The sequence below is a fragment of the Ascaphus truei genome, chromosome 2 (assembly GCF_040206685.1).
Source record: "Ascaphus truei isolate aAscTru1 chromosome 2, aAscTru1.hap1, whole genome shotgun sequence".
NCBI classification, from domain to species: domain Eukaryota; kingdom Metazoa; phylum Chordata; class Amphibia; order Anura; family Ascaphidae; genus Ascaphus; species Ascaphus truei.
Genome location: NC_134484.1, coordinates 81131162 through 81153596, shown reverse-complemented (window position 1 = coordinate 81153596; position 22435 = coordinate 81131162). Strand labels below are relative to the sequence as shown.

At 42.4% G+C, this 22435-nt stretch overlaps 1 protein-coding gene across 6 annotated transcripts in view; it reads left to right on the top strand.

The window, feature by feature from the left end:
* The window catches only part of LRRCC1 (leucine rich repeat and coiled-coil centrosomal protein 1), an 81902-nt gene that overhangs the window by 24505 nt on the left and 34962 nt on the right, over positions 1-22435 (top strand). For all 6 annotated transcript variants that reach the window (XM_075583003.1, XM_075583004.1, XM_075583001.1 and 3 more), the window contains 6 exons: positions 14-79; positions 13692-13859; positions 14872-15038; positions 15343-15561; positions 16339-16544; positions 18889-19090. In XM_075583003.1, coding sequence (XP_075439118.1) covers positions 14-79; positions 13692-13859; positions 14872-15038; positions 15343-15561; positions 16339-16544; positions 18889-19090 — 1028 coding nt within the window. The remainder of the gene's footprint in view (positions 1-13; positions 80-13691; positions 13860-14871; positions 15039-15342; positions 15562-16338; positions 16545-18888; positions 19091-22435) is intronic.

The window sequence follows — 22435 nt, the reverse complement described above, 5'->3', positions numbered from 1 at the left end:
TTTTCCCCCCCAGGGTTGGAGAAGTTAATAAATCTCAAGAAACTAAATTTATCTTATAATCGCCTCCATGACCTTACTGGTAAGTGGATGTACAATTTGTGTTTTCTTAATTTCCTTAGTTGACATTGTGAATTGCTAGTAGAGTTGTTTTATTAACGGCTGTGCATTAAAACGGAGACACTTGAGCGTAATAGAATGATTCATCATTTGTGAGGTCTTAATGTATTGTGACAATAACATATTTATGATTGAATTAAAGCTCACATATCCCAGTAAACATTTGCTATTGTAATGCCTTTTGGCATATTAGTGTTAGATTATGCTGCTTTTTCAAAGCAACATTTCAGGATTGAAAAAAGTAACACGTATCACAATTTAAGGCTACAATCTCCAAAATGCCACCTCCCGCGAGAACATATAATGTGAATAGCTTCAAACCACAAATCTATACAAAGCTTGTTGCTTTCCATTGCACACAGCCCTGCTGGCCTCTGGCTGCAATTAATAGACATATGTATGTTCTTCCCTATAATAAAGTAAGAGTTATAGTACAATATGTTGGAGGCCATCCGGTTGAGCACAAAAGATAGGCAACTACATATGTAAGCTCAGCTCTGTAATTGTCCACATGTGCATGATGCAAACAGGGAGTACACCATGGCGGCTAACCCTAGATGTTATGCACTTTTGTTATATTTTTCCCCTCAAATTTGCCTAAAGGATCAGATTTCACAGGCTTTTTACATTTTTGATATGTTAACCTTTTCACGTTCTACACCGTTATTACACTTTACCGAAAGACACCACTTTCATTGACTCCGTCATATTGTCTATTTCCACACCAACCTTTTGTTTGCTGCACAATATACTCTACTGGCTTTCAAGCAAAGCATACTGTGAGAGCCAGCGCTGTATTGAAAATGTGTTAAATATGAAAAAAGATTTGATGGATGCACTCTTTACCCATATTGGGGACAAGAAAATATATGGCTTAATGGTGTATTGAGACAATTTTTATGGAAAAAGGATGTAAAAGAAAAGCAAACCTATTAATGTAGATTTTAACTGTACATGTGTATGTATATATCAGGGTTGTCCGCGCCGATAACAGCACGCCCGAACCTGCTTTATGATTGCAACATCAAAGCTGGATCGGGGGCAAGGGAGAGGGCGGCAGAGGCATCAACAGCTGGGAGAGGGTGATATGCAGGGGGAAGAGTGTCGGTGTGTGTGTCAGATATACGTTGACACACACACACACTCTTAGGCCGCGCTTATAGTGCCGGCGATGCGACATCACCCGAAAACAAATACATTGCCGCCGCGTGCGCTTATAGTGCGCGCGACGGCGACAAAGCACCGTCGCCGAAACTGGAAGCCGGCAAAAATTTGATTTTTCCAGGGCTGTCGCGTCACGTGACGGCCCTTGAACAAATCAAATTGCCGGAATCCCGCGACCCCGCCGCCCGGCACTATAGGCACGGCCTTAGACAGCCGTCGACAGGGGGAGTGGAGAATATTTAGGAGCCAAAGTTGAGCATGGGAAAGGAGAGACCAGAACAGCCGCATTCCTTACGACCCGCCCCCTGCTGCCAAGCAAACCTTTCTCCTAAACGTGTGTTATGCATGTAGGTACGTACGTATATGTATGTTGGGTGTACACATGGTAAGTTTGTAAATGTAGTTATGTTAATCATACACAGAAAAATGACTTATGTAATAATAACAATGTTTATTTCATATAGCACTTTTTCTGCTAGTCCCTATGATGGTGGTCACCAATGGGTTAAGTTGCACCCTACTGATGATATAGAACAGACAAAAAGTTCCACCTTTGGGAGGCCCTGTAGATAAAAAAAAGGAATGAAGATGGGGCACACAGATTTCCAAAATAAAGAGATTTATTAAAGCACATGCTTTAATAAATCTCTTTATTTTGGAAATCCGTGTGCCCCATCTTCATTCCTTTTTGTATGCCGTGGATTGGATGCAGCCGATCGTACATTGATTGGAGCACCGGTAACTATCACTCTTTGTTATATTGTGGTGTGCAGCATTTATTCCTTGTTATAGGCCCTGTAGATAGCCACAGCATTCCTCCCCAGGTAGTCCTTCATTTTGTTTTCTTCAATGTTAGCTAAGGTAGTGTTTGTTGTGTTTTGGTAGTTTAAAAATGGGGCTTATCAGACTTCTTTATGGAGTTCTGGCCTCCTTTCTCCCTCTGGATCCTGGACGTCCCTCACTCCAAAGATTAGCCAGTCAGTGAAGCTGACCAGCTGGTTATGCTGCACTCTACCGCGAAGGTAAGTCGCTGCTGTCAGTCTGGAGCCATGCGCTGAAGTTCCTATACACCCGGCCCGCCCGTTTGCAGCAGGGGAGGGGGGTTGCTATGTCACCTGGAAGACGTGCAGCCCTTTAAAGAAAATAAACAAGAACATGCTTGCTTGACCGCTGCTCTGCTGCAAAAAAATGTTGGCCGACACTCAAAGGAGCCTGCACAAGCAGGAGAAATTTGCCCAAACATTGGAAGGTCTGCTCAGCTGTAAAGTGTAACGCTTGTGCTCACCATGAACAAGGCGGGACCCCGGTACTGGGGTGGGAAAGTACAAGACTGCGCACCCACAGCAGCGGAGGCACGCCTGGAGAGTGGATAGTCAGCGTAGCCGGGTCTTGGTAGGAGATATCTGGTTAGTTGTGATACTTGCTGAAGTCCAGGGGCAGAGCCAGAGGGATGATCTATGTCCATTGAGGCGTGATCAGGGGTTGGAGCCGGGAGAGTGGTAGTATATCCGATAGACGTGGTCAGGGGTGGAGAGGTGCGGGTAGTCAGATGCAAGCCGGGGTCGTTATCCAGAGAGGGTCCTAAAGTCAAGCCGGGTTGGTACACAAGGGAAGCAGCAGAGAAACACAGGAACAAGGTACAAGGCACAGCAATCACAGGAACACAAGGCTACACAGGATTATGTTTAGCAATGAGAGAATGAGCAGGCAGGGTTTAAATAGGAAACAGGAACCAGTAGCAAGGGGGGCGGAGGAGCAGAGGCGCGGCCTTTGCGGAGACCAGGATAGGCTGCCGGAGGCAATACTGGCACTTGAAACGCTGGTGGGGAGTGGTGCGCTCTGTCACGTGCGAGAGGTGCGCAGCCAAGCTCCGTGGTTCAGCGTGAAGAGATGCGGGCGCTCTGTAACCAGAGCGGGGAGGAGCGCTGCAGCAAGTAAGGAGGGAACACGGCGCGGGGGACGTTTTCCCCGATTCCTTACATAAAGCTTGCAGAAGTTTGGAAAGTATGCCAAATAAATCTGCTAATCTAATCCGCTGTCTTAATTTAATTCTGGTTCAGGAAAGTGTGCTATCCCTAAGAATACAAGGTAAATCCAATGGAGCTGTGTCACCTATGTCTATCAGTGCTGCAGGTATACAGCCAGAGGAAGGTGGAGTTAACAAGGCTTCTGAGTCTACCATTAAAAAGAAGGCTGCTGGTCAGACTATGCGATGGTGAACGTCATAATCCCCAATATAGCTCCCCATGATGGTATTGGGCAATGGTGCCTAAATTAATCCTTCCTGTGCGCTCCAGAAGTAGTGAAACAATTAGGTTACAAATTGAGCTTTTTCTTCCAGTCACAACCTCTCCCAGGACCTCTGGAAAGCCACCATATAGGAAGCCCACAAAGCGGTTATAGTGTGTCCTTATTAGAGCAGGTTCCTACCGGAAAAAAAATGCAGGATGAAGCGCATCTCTGAGTTAACATCAGAATTAAATAAACTTGAGGAGAAACATAAGATAAACTACCTTGACACTTCATTAGCTGAAACAATGACATGGGGGGAACTCAACCCATGCCCAAGTTACAAGATAGAGCAGGCAATGCGTTGGGCATCCCAGAAGTCCTACGAAAGGATTAATAAGGCCCATACAATTTTGGCTAGGAGGTTGAGTGACACTTTCTCAGACCAAAATATCCATGCCATTAGGCTGGTGTATGGTACTCTAACACATGACCCGACTTTAATTACCAAGCAATTATGTGGGTTTTATCAAAAATTCTGATAGGAAAAAGTCAGATTGTAAGAGGGGCACACCGGCCAATTTACAGACATACTTGAACTCCTGGCAACTTTCCAATCTGCTCACCCTGCAAAAAGCCCACCTTAACAAATCTAGCTCACACAAGGAAGTGGCTGCAGTAATTAAGAAGCATAAGAGCTCTAAAACCTCGGGTCTGGATGGATTCGCAAATGTTATTTTTATAATAAAATTATAATATTAATAATTATATTATTAAAAGTTTGCCAAAATTCTAATACCACATTTTACAGGACGGTTTAACTAATTTTTGGATGGCTCCCCAATACCCGTGTCATTGTCCCTGGCGAATATCGTCCTAATACTGTACATAAAAAAAAAGGCAAAGATCCTACGATTTGTGCCAGCTATCGCCCCATAACCCTCATAAACAGACTTGAAGCTGTATGCAAATATTTTAGCTAGACGCGTGAAGGCTTTCATGCCCTCACTGATTCACCATGACTAGACTGGTTTCATCCCCTCCAGACATGCCCCGGCTAATGTCCGTAAAACTATTAACCTAATACACAGGGCTTAGTCTACAAAGACCCCAACGATGCTGCTTTCACTAGACGCAGAGAAAGCCTTTAATAGTCTGGACTGGGGGTACTTATTCCAAGTGCTCCAGAGCTTTAGCTTCTCCTGGAAGTTTCACTCTCAGGTGTAAATCCCCAAGCACTATGATCAAATGCTCCAGGATGTTATCTGAACTGTAGTCATAGCAAATGGAACTAGACAGGGATGTCCTCTATCCCCATTGCTGTCCGGCCTGTCTATTGAGCCCCTGGCAGCTACAATTAGGAGGAACCCTAATATATCAGGCATCACTATTGGCATAAAGGACTAAGCGGTCACTTTTTGCAGACTGCATATTGCTACCAATAACTAGGGCTCTAATCTCTCTTCCCAATACGTTTCATGAGCTTGAGCACTTTGGTCCGATCTCTGGGTTTAAAATTAAACAAGCCAAATCAATGGCCCGAATGTCAATCTCCCAAAGAGCCTGATCAAATTACAATCCATAAACTTTGAATTTTCCTGGTGCAAATACACTCTCCCATTTTTGGACATCAATATCACCAGATCATTTGAGTCGCCATACTCTGCCAAATACCCGACAGTCTTGAGACATTTTAAAAATCTCGCTAGAATCCTGGAAAAAGTATAGCATTTCATGTTTAGGGAGAATAATTTCGGTAAAAGTTCATTTTCTTTTGAAGTTGTAATTATTCTGCACTCTTCCGATACCTGTCCCCCATTGAGATCTCAAGGACATACAGTCCAGTGTATCAAGATTTATATGGGGTAGAAGAAGACCACAGGGCAAAAGAATCGATCCTTCAGAGGCCGACCTCATTGGGAGGCCTCACAGCCCCAATCTTCTGTAAATACATACAAGCCTCCCAACTAGCCCAACTGTTGCTCTGAAATTCCCACAGTAACATCAGAGGGTGGGCGATGTGGAGAATGAGGTTGGTGCACCCGCTAACAAACTAAATCCTTAGGCTTAACAAAAATGATTGCCCCAAGGCTGCTACGGCCTGCCATACAATCAGAAACTTCCTTAACTTGTGGGACCTACAGTACATAAATTCCGTTTTCATCTCTCAACTAAAAGATCTGACATGGTTCCTTTTATTTCAGAATCTCAAATTCCAGCCGGGAATGGAACCCTTATCATTCCAAGCCTGGAAGATGGAAAAGATTACGAGGATCAGGGACATGATAACTGGGACCTACCTCAAAAGATTTATGTGATTCTAAAGCTTTACTCCTCGCCAACATTTTTTTAGATACCTCCATATAAAGCACTTCGCTACTTCTAGGCATTCAGTAGCGTCCCCGGACATGGTGACCTGTTTGTAAGATATTTTCTTACACACCTCGATAAGGGTTTGATTTTGCTTATTTACCAATTGCTCCTTCATATCATGCTAGATGCCAAATGCCAATACATGCTAAATTGGGAAGCAGAATTAGCAACAACCTTGGAGATGTAGGACTGGCAAAATATCTGAGGCAGTGGCCTCCAGCTCAATTTGCATAGTGGTAAAGGAGAACACATACAAGTTACTACTACATTGGAACACCTGTCAGAATGCGCACCATTAGCAATTTTAACTCCTCGATTTGCTTTCGAGGCTGTGGACAACCTAGTGGTTCTGTCCCAGGATAGAGGTTGTGTGGAGGCAGACCTTTCTTTACTTTAGCAAATTCCATGTTGGACCTGCACTCCTCGGCTGGCCCTTTTGGGAAAACCACCCAAGAACATTCCCAAATTATCTTATAAGCTGTTCTCTCATATCTTTACGGCTTCAAGATGCGTTATAGCAACATGCTGGAACAAACCGGCTGTTCCAGATCTTGCGGCTATAAAGAATAGAGTTTGATACATACTCTTCATGGAAAGCATCACAGCCTATCTACCACAGGGAAAACACCCATAAATTTAACAGGGTTTGGGTCCCATGGTTAGCACAAGAAGGTGGACACCGACCGAATACTGTTATGGGGCTACAGCGATAGACTTTAAGGGGTTTCCACAGAAAGTAGTCATATTCTCTCTAGGCGACGGACCAATCCAATCACCTGAATGTGAGGTCCAAAGACCATCTTCAGACAGTGGAAAGATGGGAACTTTCCAAGATGGACCTGATTTTGCGGTAGCATCAAACAGGTGAAACATGGTCACTTCAAGCAAGTTTCACCCGAAAGCCGTCTGTATGGACACCCTCTCCTTTTAATGGGACTTTTAACTGGCGTACATATTTTCTCCAATTCCTCTTATACCGAGGGTACTCAGAAAACTAAGTCTGAATGGGGCTGAACTACTGGCAATAGTTTGAAACTGGCCACGCAGAGTCTGGTTCCACAATTAATCAACATGGTAACGGACAAACCGCCGCAATTACCAGTGTTCCCAGGTTTCTTGTCCCATGGCCCAGTTCAACATCCCAATCCGGAATATTGGAATTTAACAGTCTAGAGGTTGCGTGGATCTTACCCAAGACCACGGGTGTGTCACACAGCCATATAGACCTTGATAGCAGCAAGGAAGATCTCAACATCTAGTGTGTATTATAGAATTTGCTAACGCTTTTTTCACTGGTGTGAACACCAGAATATAACATTTTGAGCCACCTGTTCCAGCAATCCTAGAATCTTTACAGAAAGGCTTGGAGTCAGGACTCAGTGTTCGTTTCCTGAAGGTTCAAATATTGGGATTATCAGCATTACTAGGAAGACAATTCGCTATGGTAGATCTCATAATGAAGTGTGTGTGTGTGTGTAATATATATATATATATACCCGACACACACCAAACATGCAACCATCTACAGTCAAGCCATACGATACAACCGGATATGCTCCGACACAGCAGACAGAGACCAGCGGATTAAAGCCTTGAGATCAGACTTTATAAACCGTGGATATAACCACAGAATTGTAGACCAGCAAATTCACAAAGCCACCAGAATACCAAGAAGTGATCTCCTTGAATACAAACAGAAGGAGACAAGCGACAGGGTACCTTTGGTGGTCACATATAACCCACACCTAGGAGCCCTACGCAAGATCGCCAGGAAACTACAACCCATCCTCCAGGAAGATACAAGACTGCAACAGGTCTTCCCTGAAGCACCCTTATTATCATACAGACAACCCCATAATCTCAAGAATATTATGGTGAGGAGTAAAGTATTCAGCAGTACAACTGAATGCGGGACATAACCATGCCAGGACCCAAGATGCAAAACCTGCGCAATGCTCTACACAGCGGACACAATACAAATACCACACAAGAATCGGGAATACAAAATCAGAGGAGGGTTCACCTGTTCCTCCAGCAATGTCGTGTACCTCATCATGTGCATGAAATGCCCAGGGGGCTGCTACTACATAGGTGAGACAGGACAGGGGCTAAACAAGAGAATGAACCTGCATCGCCACAGCATCACACGCGGAACAAGAGACAGTCCTGTTGGCGAACATTTCTCTGACTCTGGCCATAAGATGAACGATCTGAGGGTTGCCATACTCAAAGGTAATCTTAAAACCCCGAAAGAGAGACGGTTGCATGAATACAAATTTATGCAACTGTTCGGGACACTTAGCAGTGGCCTAAACAGAGATCGAAATTTTATGAGTCATTACTGACACTAGCGAACTCTCTTCCCATGAGCGCTAAAGGCCATGTATGTACATACTGTGCTATATGTATGCACACACAGCTGTCTCTCACACATACTAATACTCCTTATTTTTCCATCCCTATACACCAATAGGGACCACATACACTTTTAGTTGTGCTACAAACCCTCACATTTCCACACCCACCCACACCATTTATATCCCCTCTCACTCCACACACACCTTGTGTAGAGCACTGTTTATACTGTGGGCTCTCCATTCATTTTTATTCACACTGATACACATACACACTCTTTCTTCACTTGCTTTCAGTTACCCTTTGACACCTCCAGCCATAAATCTTATCCACACCGGGGGAAGGACCAGCACAGATAACATTCCAAGAGACACTGTTTTTAAGTAATCCTTGCTTCATTCATTGTAACATCGCCGGAAGAAGAGATCAGTGTATCTCGAAAGCTCGCACAAATAAAAGCATTTCGTTAGCCACAGAACGGTATCATCTATTTATTTTTTGATTATTGAAGCTCGGCTAACACGGTACTGATACCTCTACATGTGTGTGTATATATATATATATATATATATATATATATATATATATATACCATGTCTGTACATACTGTGCTATATGTATGCACACACAGCTGTCTCTTACACATACTAATACTCCTTGTTTTTCCATCCCTATACACCAATAGGGACCACATAGTATCCACACACACTTTTAGTTGTGCTACAATCTCTCACATTTCCACACCATTTATATCCACTCCCACTCCACACACACCTTTTGTAAAGCACTGTATATACTGTGGGCTCTCCATTCACTTATATTCACACATATACACACACACTCTTACATCACTTGCTTTCAGGAACCTTTTGACACCTCTAGCCATAAAACACATCCAACCGGGGGAAGGACAAGCACAGATAACATTTCAAGAGACACTGTTTTTAAGTATACCTTTTGCTTGCTTCATTCATTGTAACATCGCCGCAAGAAGAGATCAGTGTAACTCGAAAGCTCGCACAAATAAAAGCATTTTGTTAGCCACAGAACGGTATCATCTATTTATTTTTTGATTATTGAAGCTCGGCTAACACGGTACTGATATATACAGGTAAACCCCGTTATAACGCGGTCCTCGGGGTCCACCCCGAGACCACCGCGTTAGTAACGGGGTCACGCTAATTTACAAAAAATGGCCGCTGCGCGCCTCTTCGGGAGGGAGTGAGGAGGGAAGGAAGGAAGTGGTGTCCGGAAGCCCTACATGCGGGCCACATGCCTCCTCCCTCTCCCTCCCAGCCCCCTCTCCCTCCCAGCCCCCTCTCCCTCCCAGCCCCTACCCTCTCCCTCCCAGGGCAAAGGGCCATGCCCGTTAATTTAATACAGTACAGTATATGTTAAATAAAAAAAAACTGCACCGGCACTGGTCTCCCTATCGACAGTGCCGGTCTGCCGGAAGTCATCAGCTCCGGCGCGAGAGGGAGGCCCGGGGAACAGGTGATCAGCCGCCTGGACCCCCGCAGCACCAACCCCCCCATCCCCAGCACCGTCACCTCCCCTCCCCCAGCACCATCACCCCCCCTCGCAGGACCGGGCCCCCTCGCCCCGCTGTAGCGCAGGGTCGTCCTGCCACTCCAGCGCAGCGCAGGGCACCGCCACCCCCCCCACAGCACAATGAGGTCCCACCCCCCGCCCCGGGCCGTACCGCCAACCTACCCCCACCTACCTGCCCCCCCGCGCTGCACCGGGCCATCCCACCAGCCCCCGCAGCATCGGGGGCCCCCGCAGCCATCACCCCCCTCCACCGCAGCACCACCCCCACCGGCACACAGCGCCCCCCCCCCCCCCTCCCTGCAGCCACAGGCCTCAAAAATCATACCCAAGGTAAGGCTGATTTATGTATATGTGTATTGGGAGGGTGTGTGTGTGTGTGTGTGTGTGTGTGTGTGTGTGTGTGTGTGTGTGTGTGTGTGTGTGTGTGTGTGTGTGTGTGTGTGTGTGTGTGTGTGTGTGTGCAATGAGCAGTGTGTGAGCAGTGTGTCAGTGTGTGCAGTGTGAGCAATGAGCAGTGTGTGTGCAGTGTGAGCAATGAGCAATGTGTGCAGTGTGAGCAATGATCAGTGTGTGTGCAGTGTGAGCAATGAGCAGTGTGTGTGCAGTGTGAGCAATGAGCAGTGTGTGTGCAGTGTGAGCAATGAGCAGTGTGTGTGCAGTGTGAGCAATGAGCAGTGTGTGCAGTGTGAGCAATGAGCAGTGTGTGTGCAGTGTGTGCAGTGTGAGCAATGAGCAGTGTGAGCAATGAGCAGTGTGTGTGCAGTGTGCAGTGTGAGGTGTGTGTGCAGTGTGAGCAATGAGCAGTGTGTGTGCAGTGTGAGCAATGAGCAGTGTGAGCAATGAGCAGTGTGTCAATGTGAGCAATGAGCAGTGTGTGTGCAGTGTGAGCAATGAGCAGTGTGTGTGCAGTGTGAGCAGTGTGTCAGTGTGTGTGCAGTGTGAGCAATGAGCAGTGTGTGTGCAATGTGAGCAATGAGCAGTGTGTGTGTGCAATGTGAGCAATGAGCAGTGTGTTTGCAGTGTGAGAAATGAGCAGAGTGTGTGCAGTGTGAGCAATGAGCTGTGTGTGTGCAGTGTGAGCAATGAGCAGTGTGTGTGCAGTGTGAGCAATGTGCAGTGTGTGCAAAAAAAAATTAAATTAAAAAAAAAATTTTTTTTTAAACGGGAGCCACGGGAAAACCGTGTTATAACCGAATCGCGGTATAATGAGGCGCGTTATAACGGGGTTTACCTGTGTGTGTGTATATATATATATATATTTATATTTATATATATATATATATATATATATATATATATATATATATATATATATATATACACACATACATACAGTGGTTGACAAATCACCAAAAAAATCTACTCGCCACCTAGTACCAAACGTGTGCTGCTTGGGCCAATATTTACTCGCCCGGGGGTTAAATCCACTCGCCCTGGGCGAGCAAATGTATAGGTTTGTCGAACACTATATTATATATATATAATTTTTTTTTTTTTTTTTTTTTTTGCCTTAAAGAAAATTTAGCCTTAATTTAAGGATTCAATTCCTGCCTGGAATTTACCCTTGGTTCTGCAATCATGGACAAGAGCTTCTTTTGAACCATTTCAACAGAGATCAGACATGTAAGATGGTTCTATTAATAGCAGTAACATCAGCACACAGAATTAGCTAATTGAAAGCATCAAGGAACCATTCCAGATATTTCACCAGGACATGGTTGTCTTAAGATCAGTTCTGCAATTACCAAAGGGTGGTGTGAGCCTTCCATCTTAATCAAGAATTTATTTTTACCTTCATTTTGTCTGAATACTTTGAATGATGAGGAATGAGTATTGCATACACTGGATGTAGTAAAGTGTCTTAAACAGCACATTTCCAGAACGATGAATTTCCGGAAATCCGGTATCTTGTTAGTGCTGTCAATGGGAAGAAAAAAAGAGCCTTCAAGGCAATGATAAGCAAATGGGTCATAATGGCTATCAAAAAGGATACAACATCCAAAAGAAGGCACATTCTACAAGGGTGATAGCTGCATCTTGGGTGGCAAAGGCTAAAACTTCTCCTGCAGAGTTATGCATGGTAGCAATTGTACTTTATAAATGTGTTCATAGAAGTCCAATCATGTGGATGTGCCTCAGCAGATGCATGCTTTGGCAGGAAAATCTTTCCGTCCATTGTTTCTGTTTAATAAGGACACTTTTAATTTGTCAGTGGTTATTATTTTGAGAAAAAAAAACTTTTTGTTTACAGGTACTGCTTTGGCAAGTCCCATTGGTCACCAATGCCATGGAGACTACCAGGAAAAGAGAAAATAGTTTTAGATCTTACCGTAATTTTCTTTTCCTGGAAGGTCCTTCCATGGCAGAGCTCACCAATTCCCACCCAATAACATTTGTTGTATGATATTAACGTGTAGATATTATGTTTCAGCTTTTGCATCATAACACTACCTGGGGAGGAAAGGTGTGGCTATTTATAGGGCCTCCCACAGGTGGAACTTTTGCTGTCCTATCTCAGCAGTAAGGTGGGACTTAACCCATAGGTGAGCATTGCCTTGGAAGGACCTTCCAAGAAAAGAAAATTCATGTAAGATCTAAAATATTTTTTCCGTTTCTCCCAATGGAACTCAAAGCGCTTCACAATTACTGTATAGTGTGTGGTAAGCAGCTTTGTAAATGGGATTTTTACATACACGGTCCCAAACCACATGAGATTGCAGTCTATGTTTTTGGTGCCTAAGGCACAGGAACACAAAGTGACTTGCCCAATGTCACAAGTAAATTACACATTTGTTCTTTTTCATTAAATCACAAGTAAAACCAAAATAGTGTTGTTGAGTCATCTATGGATGTGTGTTTTTAAATGTGAATTCCACATAAATTTGGACAGCATGAAATATAACTCTGATGGGAGCTGTGAATTGAGGAAGCGCAACCTCGCAGAATTATAGTTGATACAGTACTGCATTCTCACATTTTCAAAACGTTTTATCCGTCCTTTATAATTTGATACCACAAGTTAATAAAACAATTATGATGCCAATTCTTAAATGTAATTCCCCTGCACAGTTATTTCTAAGAGTTTGTTTTCTGTAATGTTGCTTGCGCCTTTGATCAGTCATGTTGCTTGCGCCTTTGATCAGTCATGTTGCATGCCTCAGCGGTACGCAATAGGACAATCTATTTATTTGTATGTGCAAATAAACAGTGGGATACATCTTTTTTTATTTATATATAATAAAAATAAGTCACGAAAACCTAGGGACAGTATTGCGGGTGGTTATATGCTAACCCTTTATGGTTTTTAAAGGTTTTCTCAATGCTTACTGACCTAATAGCTGTTATTCATGTTTAATACTACCAAAGCAGTGAGTGCTAGTACCCTGATGTGGAAATAATGCATAATCACTCAATTTTCCTTCGAGAAAGGCATTAGCATGTGGTATTTTGGCAGCTGTTGCTTCTGCTTTTTACCATGTTTACTTTACCCTATATTAAGAGGCCTTTGTTGTCCTGCGAAAGATACATTAGCAGCCACTGAATGGATATCTACAGTACAGTATATTGTTAAAAGCACTTGCTCAGTATTCTATTTTAAATGTTATCTTTTTTACATTTTATTTAGAACATAATGATTCAGCTCATACAGCATACAAGTAGAAGGATGGATTTCTTTGGTAACTCATTACAAATCTGGCCATTTTATAGTAAAAAAAAAAAAAAAAAAAAAAAACTAGCGTGTTTTAACATTTTCTTTTACCACTTGTCTTTTGCCAAAATTTGCCAAAAGTTGCAATGTCTTATTTGCTAAATTGAGGTTTAAACAGAAATCGCTATTGTACGGAGAATGATCTTCACAACCATAGAAATGTCGCTATATAAGTGACGTTTTTGTTTTCTAGGATTGGTAGCACTCCATGGAGGAAATCACAAGCTCAGCCACCTTTATCTCCATAGCAATTGCATAAGTGACATTAACCATGTACTCCAGAGCATGGTGGGGCTAAATTACTTGCTTCATCTTACGCTACAACAAAGTGGAAAAAGCAACCCAGTTTGTAATGCAACAGGTAATTAATTATAAACGGTAGTTTCTTGACAGAAATTATTTTATAATCACACCGATGTTGAAGTTAAAGAAACTATATTTTCTATAATAATTGCTGCATTTTTAGTCCTTTGTTACAGCATGAAGTTGCTTTACTGTAGAGCTGCACATATTTTTTTTTAAATAAACCCCAATAATGCAAAAGCAGGTTTGGTGTTTGTCATTATTGTATTGCATGCATTTGTTACAAATAAGCATAAATTTGATACGGATGGTCACAAAGTTTTTCAAGATTTGACATAATAGCTGTTAAAACAGCAGTCCAAGCTCCTCCCCCCCCCCTTTTTTTAATATGTGTATCAACACAATTCACACAATGATAGGTCATTAGCTAATTTGCCGATCGATCTGTTCTCCTGTGATCGGTCGGCGAAGATTTGGCTCGGGGATTCACTAAAGCAGGGGTCCTCAACTCCAGTCCTCAAGGCCCTCCAACAGGTCAGGTTTTCAGAATATCCCGGCTTCAGCACAGGTGGCTCAATCAGCGGCTCAGTCAATGACTGAACCACTGATTGAGCCATCTGTGCTGAAGCTGGATATCCTGAAAACCTGACCTGTTGGAGGGCCTTGAGGACTGGAGTTGAGGACCCCTTCACTTAAGGACTGCAGAGGAGTATTGACTCAATATCTGTGACTTTGTAAATGGTTGCTATAGAAACAAAAAGGCTTGTTACATTATAATACTTAAAACAATGTAATTCAGAGTTGTTTAAAAAAATGCTACAAGTATTTTCTCATAGTACAGAACTGATTTGGTTAAAAAAAAATGTAAGAAATTGCTTGGTCTGCAGCTTTACCTATGTTTGTAGCATATGGTGTGTAAGGATGCATTAAATAAAAACAAGTTGCGTGAATATCCTGTTTACGCTCACATTTTGATATTGCACCTTTTAGATGTTATACACGAGTGGTTAAGAAAATTGCCTAAAACATATTCCCAATTCTAATTATGTATTATGTTGTAATGTCTATAGGGTACAGAAAAATTGTTCTGCAAAGTTTACCGCAATTAAGAGCCCTAGATGGGACAAACTGGTTGGGTGAGTCAGTTATTGGGCTTGAAGGAGATGCAACTGATTTGCCCAATTTAGACTTTTTGGAATATTTAATTGGTTATGACACTGAAAGCAAAGAAGAAACGGTAAGAACCCATTTTTCCTGCTGTAGTCACTGCTGAAAGGTCTTACACATTTCTGTTCTATATAGATTAAATTGTGAAAGGGTGTGACTTTATATTTATCAATTAGTATGTGTGCCATTTTAGTGTTGCATCAATTCCTTTCATACAGTATGTAACCCATTTCATAATAATTTCACACTTAAGTAACTATATTTAATGGGGATAATTGATTTTGGTAAATGTATCAATGGTTGCGCATCACTTGGCACTTCTGAATGATTTTGTTTTAATTTTTTGTTTTTTTATGCTTTCTTTGTTACATTAGGTGTTGACAAATTTTCCTGTAATAACACCTCGAATCGATGAGGTATTATCTCATTACCGAAAGCATTTGACTACCATTGTCTCAGATACCTTGAGTTCTGGTATAGATGCTCCCTCGTCATCAGAGCTAGAGGTTCCCAAATATCAAGATGCCAACAACATGTTACGTGAAATGAGAATTAAAAAATTAGAGGATCAGATATCAGAACTTCTGGAGAAGGTACGAAATTGAAGCATACCATTGTTATTAAGGTTGGAACATTATACTGTAAATTTTCGTTCAATTCAGCTAGAAAAGTCTATTTATTTATTTTTGCCTCAGGTCCCAAGTAAGTGTTTATTTCTTATGTAGTTTGTGTTCCATTGTGTGTATGCCTATTTTAAGTGAATAAATTACAATTTATTTCATTATCTTGTTTTGCCCAATTGATGATCCCGGTAAAAAGGGTGTACATGCCTGGTCTCCCGTGATACTGCACACACGCAATAGACAAAAATATAATAGAGTTTTTATCTAGTGGTTGAAGGGTCTTAACAAAACCTATGGAGACTTTGCCTGATATGCACAAGATTTACATGTACAGTATTCAACTTTGGATCAAAACACTTTAGACTGTAACTTAGATGTCAGTAACATTAATGCTGTTTTAAATGGAAAGGGCAGGCTTTCTCAAATTCCCTTTTCTTTAAAAAGAAAGTAAAATGTAATATTTGTAAATAAAACAAAAGTAGTTGTTATCTGTACCGCATTTTACAATCACGTTTCGACCCCTGGCTTTATCTGTTTTGAACTTCTCCCAGGAGTGAGCAGACAAACTCATTTTTGAACTGTTTTCTTCTTATGTACTCTTTCAGTGTCTCCTTTTATTGCCCTTGATTGCCAAAAATGTATATTTGTATTCGTTATACTTGCCTGAAATAAAAATGTATTTAACAAAATAGAATGCTGAATTTGTCACTCAGACCGTTGAATTGTTTCTGTGCTGTCCTATTTCAGGCTTCCAGTTCAAAACCAGATGGGCCTAAAAATGTATTGAAAGCCAAGAGAGACACAGATCTGACAACAGAGAGTGAGACTGAAAGTGGGAAAGAAAACCAGAGAAGTAGTGTATTGAAACGGACAAAGATCCCTGGCTACCGTAAAACTAGCCAGGCTACCAAACACCAAGCTAACCAGCATTCCAAGGCTAGAACTTCAAACAGGTATCATAGTTGACATAGGTTTAAAACTATTATTAATTGAAGAATTTGGTGTCCTATGACATTGAAGTATTCCATTGTACAGCTCAACCCTGTTATAGCGCGATCCGCTACAACGCGGATCCGCTTATAATGCGGTCTGAGCGTGGCTCCCGATTTAACAACATCTGCATTTTTTAAACATTCAATGCTTTATTGCTAACAGAGACACACACATACACACAGACACTAATTCCCTACCTGCTACGCCACAGGATTGGTTTGATGAAATAGACTCTATAAATATACTTAACATCTACAGTACAGTGCAGTGGACTGCACTGTGTACTATATGTTAAGTTTGTTGCGTAGCAGGTAGGGAATTGGTACTAGCATATGAAAGGTCCTGGGTTCAATCCCTGCATGTGTATTATGTGGTGTGTGTGTGTTGTGACCCTCCTGCAGCCTGAAGCAGGGAGAGCTGCAGATGCCGGTAAGTCCTCGCGCGGCGAAATTTTATAATGCGGTCCGAGGATCGCATTATAACTGGGTTCAGCTGTATTTTGTATTATTTGCATTGTACAGCACAGAGGATATGGGCATGGAGTTATTGCTGCATATGGTTGAAAATGTACTATTCTCCAAATCTGTTTGATATCATGCTGTCTGGGTCCTGTCCAAAACTACCACATAAACTGCTTAGAATCTAAGGATCTTTCAAAAAAAAAAAAAAAAAAAAATTGGGTGGGGTAGTTGTGCCTTTTAACAGTAACAGTCCCTTTATCCCAGTAACTGCGCAGAACCTAATGTAGCAAGGCTCTCATCCTGTCATGTGGACCCAGCACCTTCCAGGTCCAGGCATGTGCCTGTAAGGCCTCGGACATGGTAAAAAAAATGCCGTGCTGACGCTCATGCTCAAGCAGGAGCTTTTTTGTGTCCTGGCATGAGCGCGCATGGGAGGCGAGGCGGGGCTAGCGCGCCACGTCACGGCGCCGACGTCACTGAGTGTCATTGGCTTTTGGCGGTCACGTGACTGGCCCTCCGCTTCTCTCAGCGCGAAAACTTAAATTTCCCTACCTTCTCATCTTCAGTACGCCTTCGCATGCCTGCGGAAGCGCCATTTAAAGCCGCCCTCAGTAGGAATGATGGGGGTAAGTGTTCCGCCCCAGGGCGGGTCAGCGCTGTCTTTTTGACCATGGACCCGGCCTAAGTTGCTACATTATTAAAACACGAGAGGATGTGATCTCACCAGCTTGTGACTTTTTAACCCTGGCAGGCCATAGAAATATAGCAGGGTGCTACATAAGTATACAGACGCAATAGTGAAGATGTTGTGTATTTAAGTATTATGGAAACTATTGTTAAGTATTTTGATATATTTAGACCCTCCCCCCCCCACCTGGTATCCAGCATCAAATGAGGCAGTCGTAGAAAAGGTAAGTGAGTTACAGAGGCCTTGTGCGCTCCCTGGCATTTAATTTAAATGCTTTGTGGGAAGAGTGCAGGACCTCTGTAACCACCGCCCCCCCCCCCTTCTCCCTCCCCCCCCCCCCCAAAAAAAATTCTCGCGCCCCCCAGTTTGTGCACCCTTGCTCTAGAGAACTGTGAATTAACCTTTGTCCCATATACAGGTCACGTGCTCACAGGTGTTCCGTACGTGTCAAACATATTTACATTTTTTTTTATTGTATCTGAATTGTGCATTGTATGTATGAAGGCTTTATACATGTGATGCATAATTAATTGTTTGATCTGAATTTTGACACATGGTGTCCTATTCAATGCCTGGTTGATATAGTTTAAATTACTCTATAACATAATTACGTGTATTTGTTGAATTTTTTCGCACTAGTGTTAATTTATATTTAATATTAGTGTTATAGTATTTATAACAGCCATACTGTGAAAAGAATACATTTTGTTAATATAGTGAAACACCAGTGCTGCACCAAAAATATTTTTGGGTTAATACATAGAAAATTAATTATTTGCTAACAATATAAACAGACTTTTTAGGGTTTAAGGCCTCCGTTGAACTGAGTGAATGATTTTCTCAAACTTTTTCCTTTCTCAAAGTACATTTCATTTTATTTAAGCACACCATGCAATTAGGATAAATAGTACAGTGTTGCCTCTGTGTGATGAGGATAAGCATGGTTTAGTCAAATAATCTTTCCCAAGGCACCAGTATTTAAGTTACTAGTCCCCTCAATACAACCAAGTCCTTATCTTCAAATACATGCCTACCTCACCTGTGTTCTGCCTATGACCTTCACTCCAACTCTTCACACTTCCCTACAGCAGAACATTGTACATTGCCCACACAATCAGACGTCTTCTTAATAAGTTCTGTGTTATTATTCCACAGCGTACCCAATCAAAGCTCGGCAAGGAAACCTAGAAGTTCTGTTCCTCAAAGGAAAGCAGAACTTCAGAGCAGCAGTCTATCATCTGAAAGACTATACACAGATAGTGCGGAACGGATACCTGGGAAGCTTCACGCAATGCAGGGTCACAAAGGGAGAATGACAGAGATTGGGCACAATACCGTGGAAGAATCGACATACCGGGTATAGTACCTTACAACAGGGGTGTGCAAACTTTTTGACCTGCGCCCCCCTGCCTGCTCTCCCCCACTGCTCTCCCCCCCCACCCCCTTATCTTCTATCAAGCGTCAAATGACGCTGCAGGGTCATGTGATGTCACGTGACCCCACGTGTCATTTGACGTCGCCTGAAGCTGTCTGAATCATGGTGAGTGAGTTACAGAGGTCTCGCGCGGTCCCCCAGCATTTAATTTAAATGCCTTGGGGAAGATTGCGGGTCGGTACTCAGGGAAAGAGGGGTTACATTCTGGACCGAGTGCACTATATGATATGAGGCAATTTCAACTCATTATGCACTCATTATGCACTCATGTATACCTACATTATGATTCAATGAATGCACGTTCAAAAATATGACGAGCCAGCTATGCATATGTCCATTTAGGACTACTATCTAGGCATACTAGGACTATACTTTAGTTCCCACATAGCACTCTGCCAGAACACAGCAATGCTCCCGAGTGACTGACTACATAAATTGGCTCCAACAATTCCCTACGGGTATAGACGCAGTACTGTGCCTCGGGCTCACACCCCCAACCAAGATCATCATGGCATTGCGATCGTTAGAGAATCATTAAGTAACACTGTGGTTGCGTGCCTGGTATTTGGCATATATACAACTTGTATCAAGCATCAATCGGAGTGCTACGAGGTGTTAGATTCTGGTCCTGCAGAGACTTATCGTTTTTAATTCGCTACTTGATCAAGGCTATTATATACCATGTGAGGCTTACTAGCAATTTTTTGCCCCCACTATCTATTTTAAATTCGAGCATAGCTCACTTTAATGTTTACATTTTAATTTATACATCATATCATTGCAGTTATTATACCCACCATACGGAGGTGTCTCATAGCCTATCTAGACCTTCTACAGTGCTCTCACATAGGGGTTCTTTTTCTCTTTTGTGTCGTAGATTGCGGGTCCTCTGTAACCGCCGCCCCCCACAAAAAAAAATCTCCCCCAGTTTGTGCACCCCTGCCTTACAATGTGTTAAATATGTGTGTTGAATTTCAGCAATAATAATTAATTGCTACATGTCTAATAAGTTGGTTTTTAAAAATTAAACATGTTCAGTACATACAGTACCATTAAAAAAAACAAGCCAACTAGATTTGCTTTAAGAATTATTAACATCCAAAACCCCTATTAATGCAATGCTGCTGTCATGGTTTTTTTTTTTACAAATTCTTTACTGTTCGTCTGATGTTAAAGCCCAGAAAATACATGTTATTGCAGTGATTGGGGGCAGAAGCTTTTGATTTTGTGTATTGAAAAATTCTATATCGCTGCGGTGATGCAAGTGAAAGTAATACAGAGTAGATTTTCAGAATTGTACATAACTTTTGTAATAGAGCCCCCCTTTAAAGTACCTTTGCTTGTAATTTTGTATATATATATCTCAAAAAAACAACAATATGAAGTAGCGCCGCTAAATATCCCAGTTAATATATAGATATAAATATGAGAGGCAGTAGCTAATTGGATATGCTTGGAGGGGCAGCTGGAGTAGGCTAGTACACTATGATAGAACTTTAAAAATTACAATAACAATACAATCTCCTGACAATTAACCCTAAAGAATAAAAAATATATTTAATAGGTAAAAAATAGAAAAAATTGCCAAAAAATAGAAAAAATGGAATAAAAAACCTTCAATACATAAAGTCCTGTTCCAGTGGCAAAGTCTTTGGTTTCTTGCAGCCCGTTTCGAAGGGATCACCAGTCCCTAATGATATCTAGAAAAAAGGAAAGAGAAAGAAACAGGCGCACACCTAGTGCATTACCACAATAAAAATGTATTGATTGAACATAAAATCTTACAAATGCCCACTCACAAAAGTACAGCAAATATAGGCGTGTATGAGATAGGCTCTCATGTGCCAAGCAGCTCAATCTCCAGCGTCCGTCCGCAATCAATGGCGTCGTCACGCGAGTCACCTCCGTGGAACCGGATCCGGAAGAGGGGTCCTTCGCCTTTGGTGTTCAATCGAATTGGTCCCTCCAGGAAACAGACACCTCCAGTGTAGCTAATGTATGAGGTTGTAAGCCGGGAGAGCAGCACACGGGAGCCAGAGTTCTACAATCAACCTGCAGCAGTGCTTGTGGGCAAATGGCGGCCAGAATCTAGCCATTTGCCCACAAGCACTGCTGCAGGTTGATTGTAGAACTCTGGCTCCCGTGTGCTGCTCTCCCGGCTTACAACCTCATACATTAGCTACACTGGAGGTGTCTGTTTCCTGGAGGGACCAATTCGATTGAACACCGAAGGCGAAGGACCCCTCTTCCGGATCCGGTTCCACGGAGGTGACTCGCGTGACGACGCCATTGATTGCGGACGGACGCTGGAGATTGAGCTGCTTGGCACATGAGAGCCTATCTCATACACGCCTATATTTGCTGTACTTTTGTGAGTGGGCATTTGTAAGATTTTATGTTCAATCAATACATTTTTATTGTGGTAATGCACTAGGTGTGCGCCTGTTTCTTTCTCTTTCCTTTTTTATATATATATATATATATACATATACATATACATATACATATATATATATATATATATATATATATACACAGTGTTCGACAAACCTATACATTTGCTCGCCCCCGGCGAGTGGATTTAACATCGTGGCGAGCTTCCGTTGGCCCAAGCAGCACACGTTTGGTACTAGGTGGCGAGTAGATTTTTTTTGTTCTACATTTTTTGGTGATTTGTCGACCACTGTGTGTGTGTGTATATATATATATATATATATATATATATATATATATATATATATATATATACCACCATACCGCATGACGTGGTACATTTAAACTTACAGGAGATACAGACATGAGCTTATCTGGGATGTATCTCGGGAAGCAGGGGGTCCATGAAGCTGATATTTACGTACTACAGCTCCGGAGTCCCCCTTGTTCCAAACTTAGATAGATAGATCTATATATAGATAGATCTATCTATCTAAGTTTGGAACAAGGGGGACTCCGGTGCTGTAGTACGTTAATATCAGCTTCATGGACCCCCTGCTTAAATGTACCACGTCATGCGGGGCAATGGGAAGCTGCAAAGCCTGGCTTCCTATTGCAGCTCAGGACCTTTAATCCACCATACTGTGTGCCCAGCCTGAGATGCTGTCGGCAGCCCCATCCGAAGCATGTATTTCGGGAAGCAGGGGGTCCACAGTACTGAAATCAATGTAGCTGAGTTGGAGATGCTGTGCTTCAAACCCAGTAAAAATAAATAAATAAATAAGAAAACCCCAAGAAGTATAGCCACTGCAAGTTAATATGTTAAGGGAATGT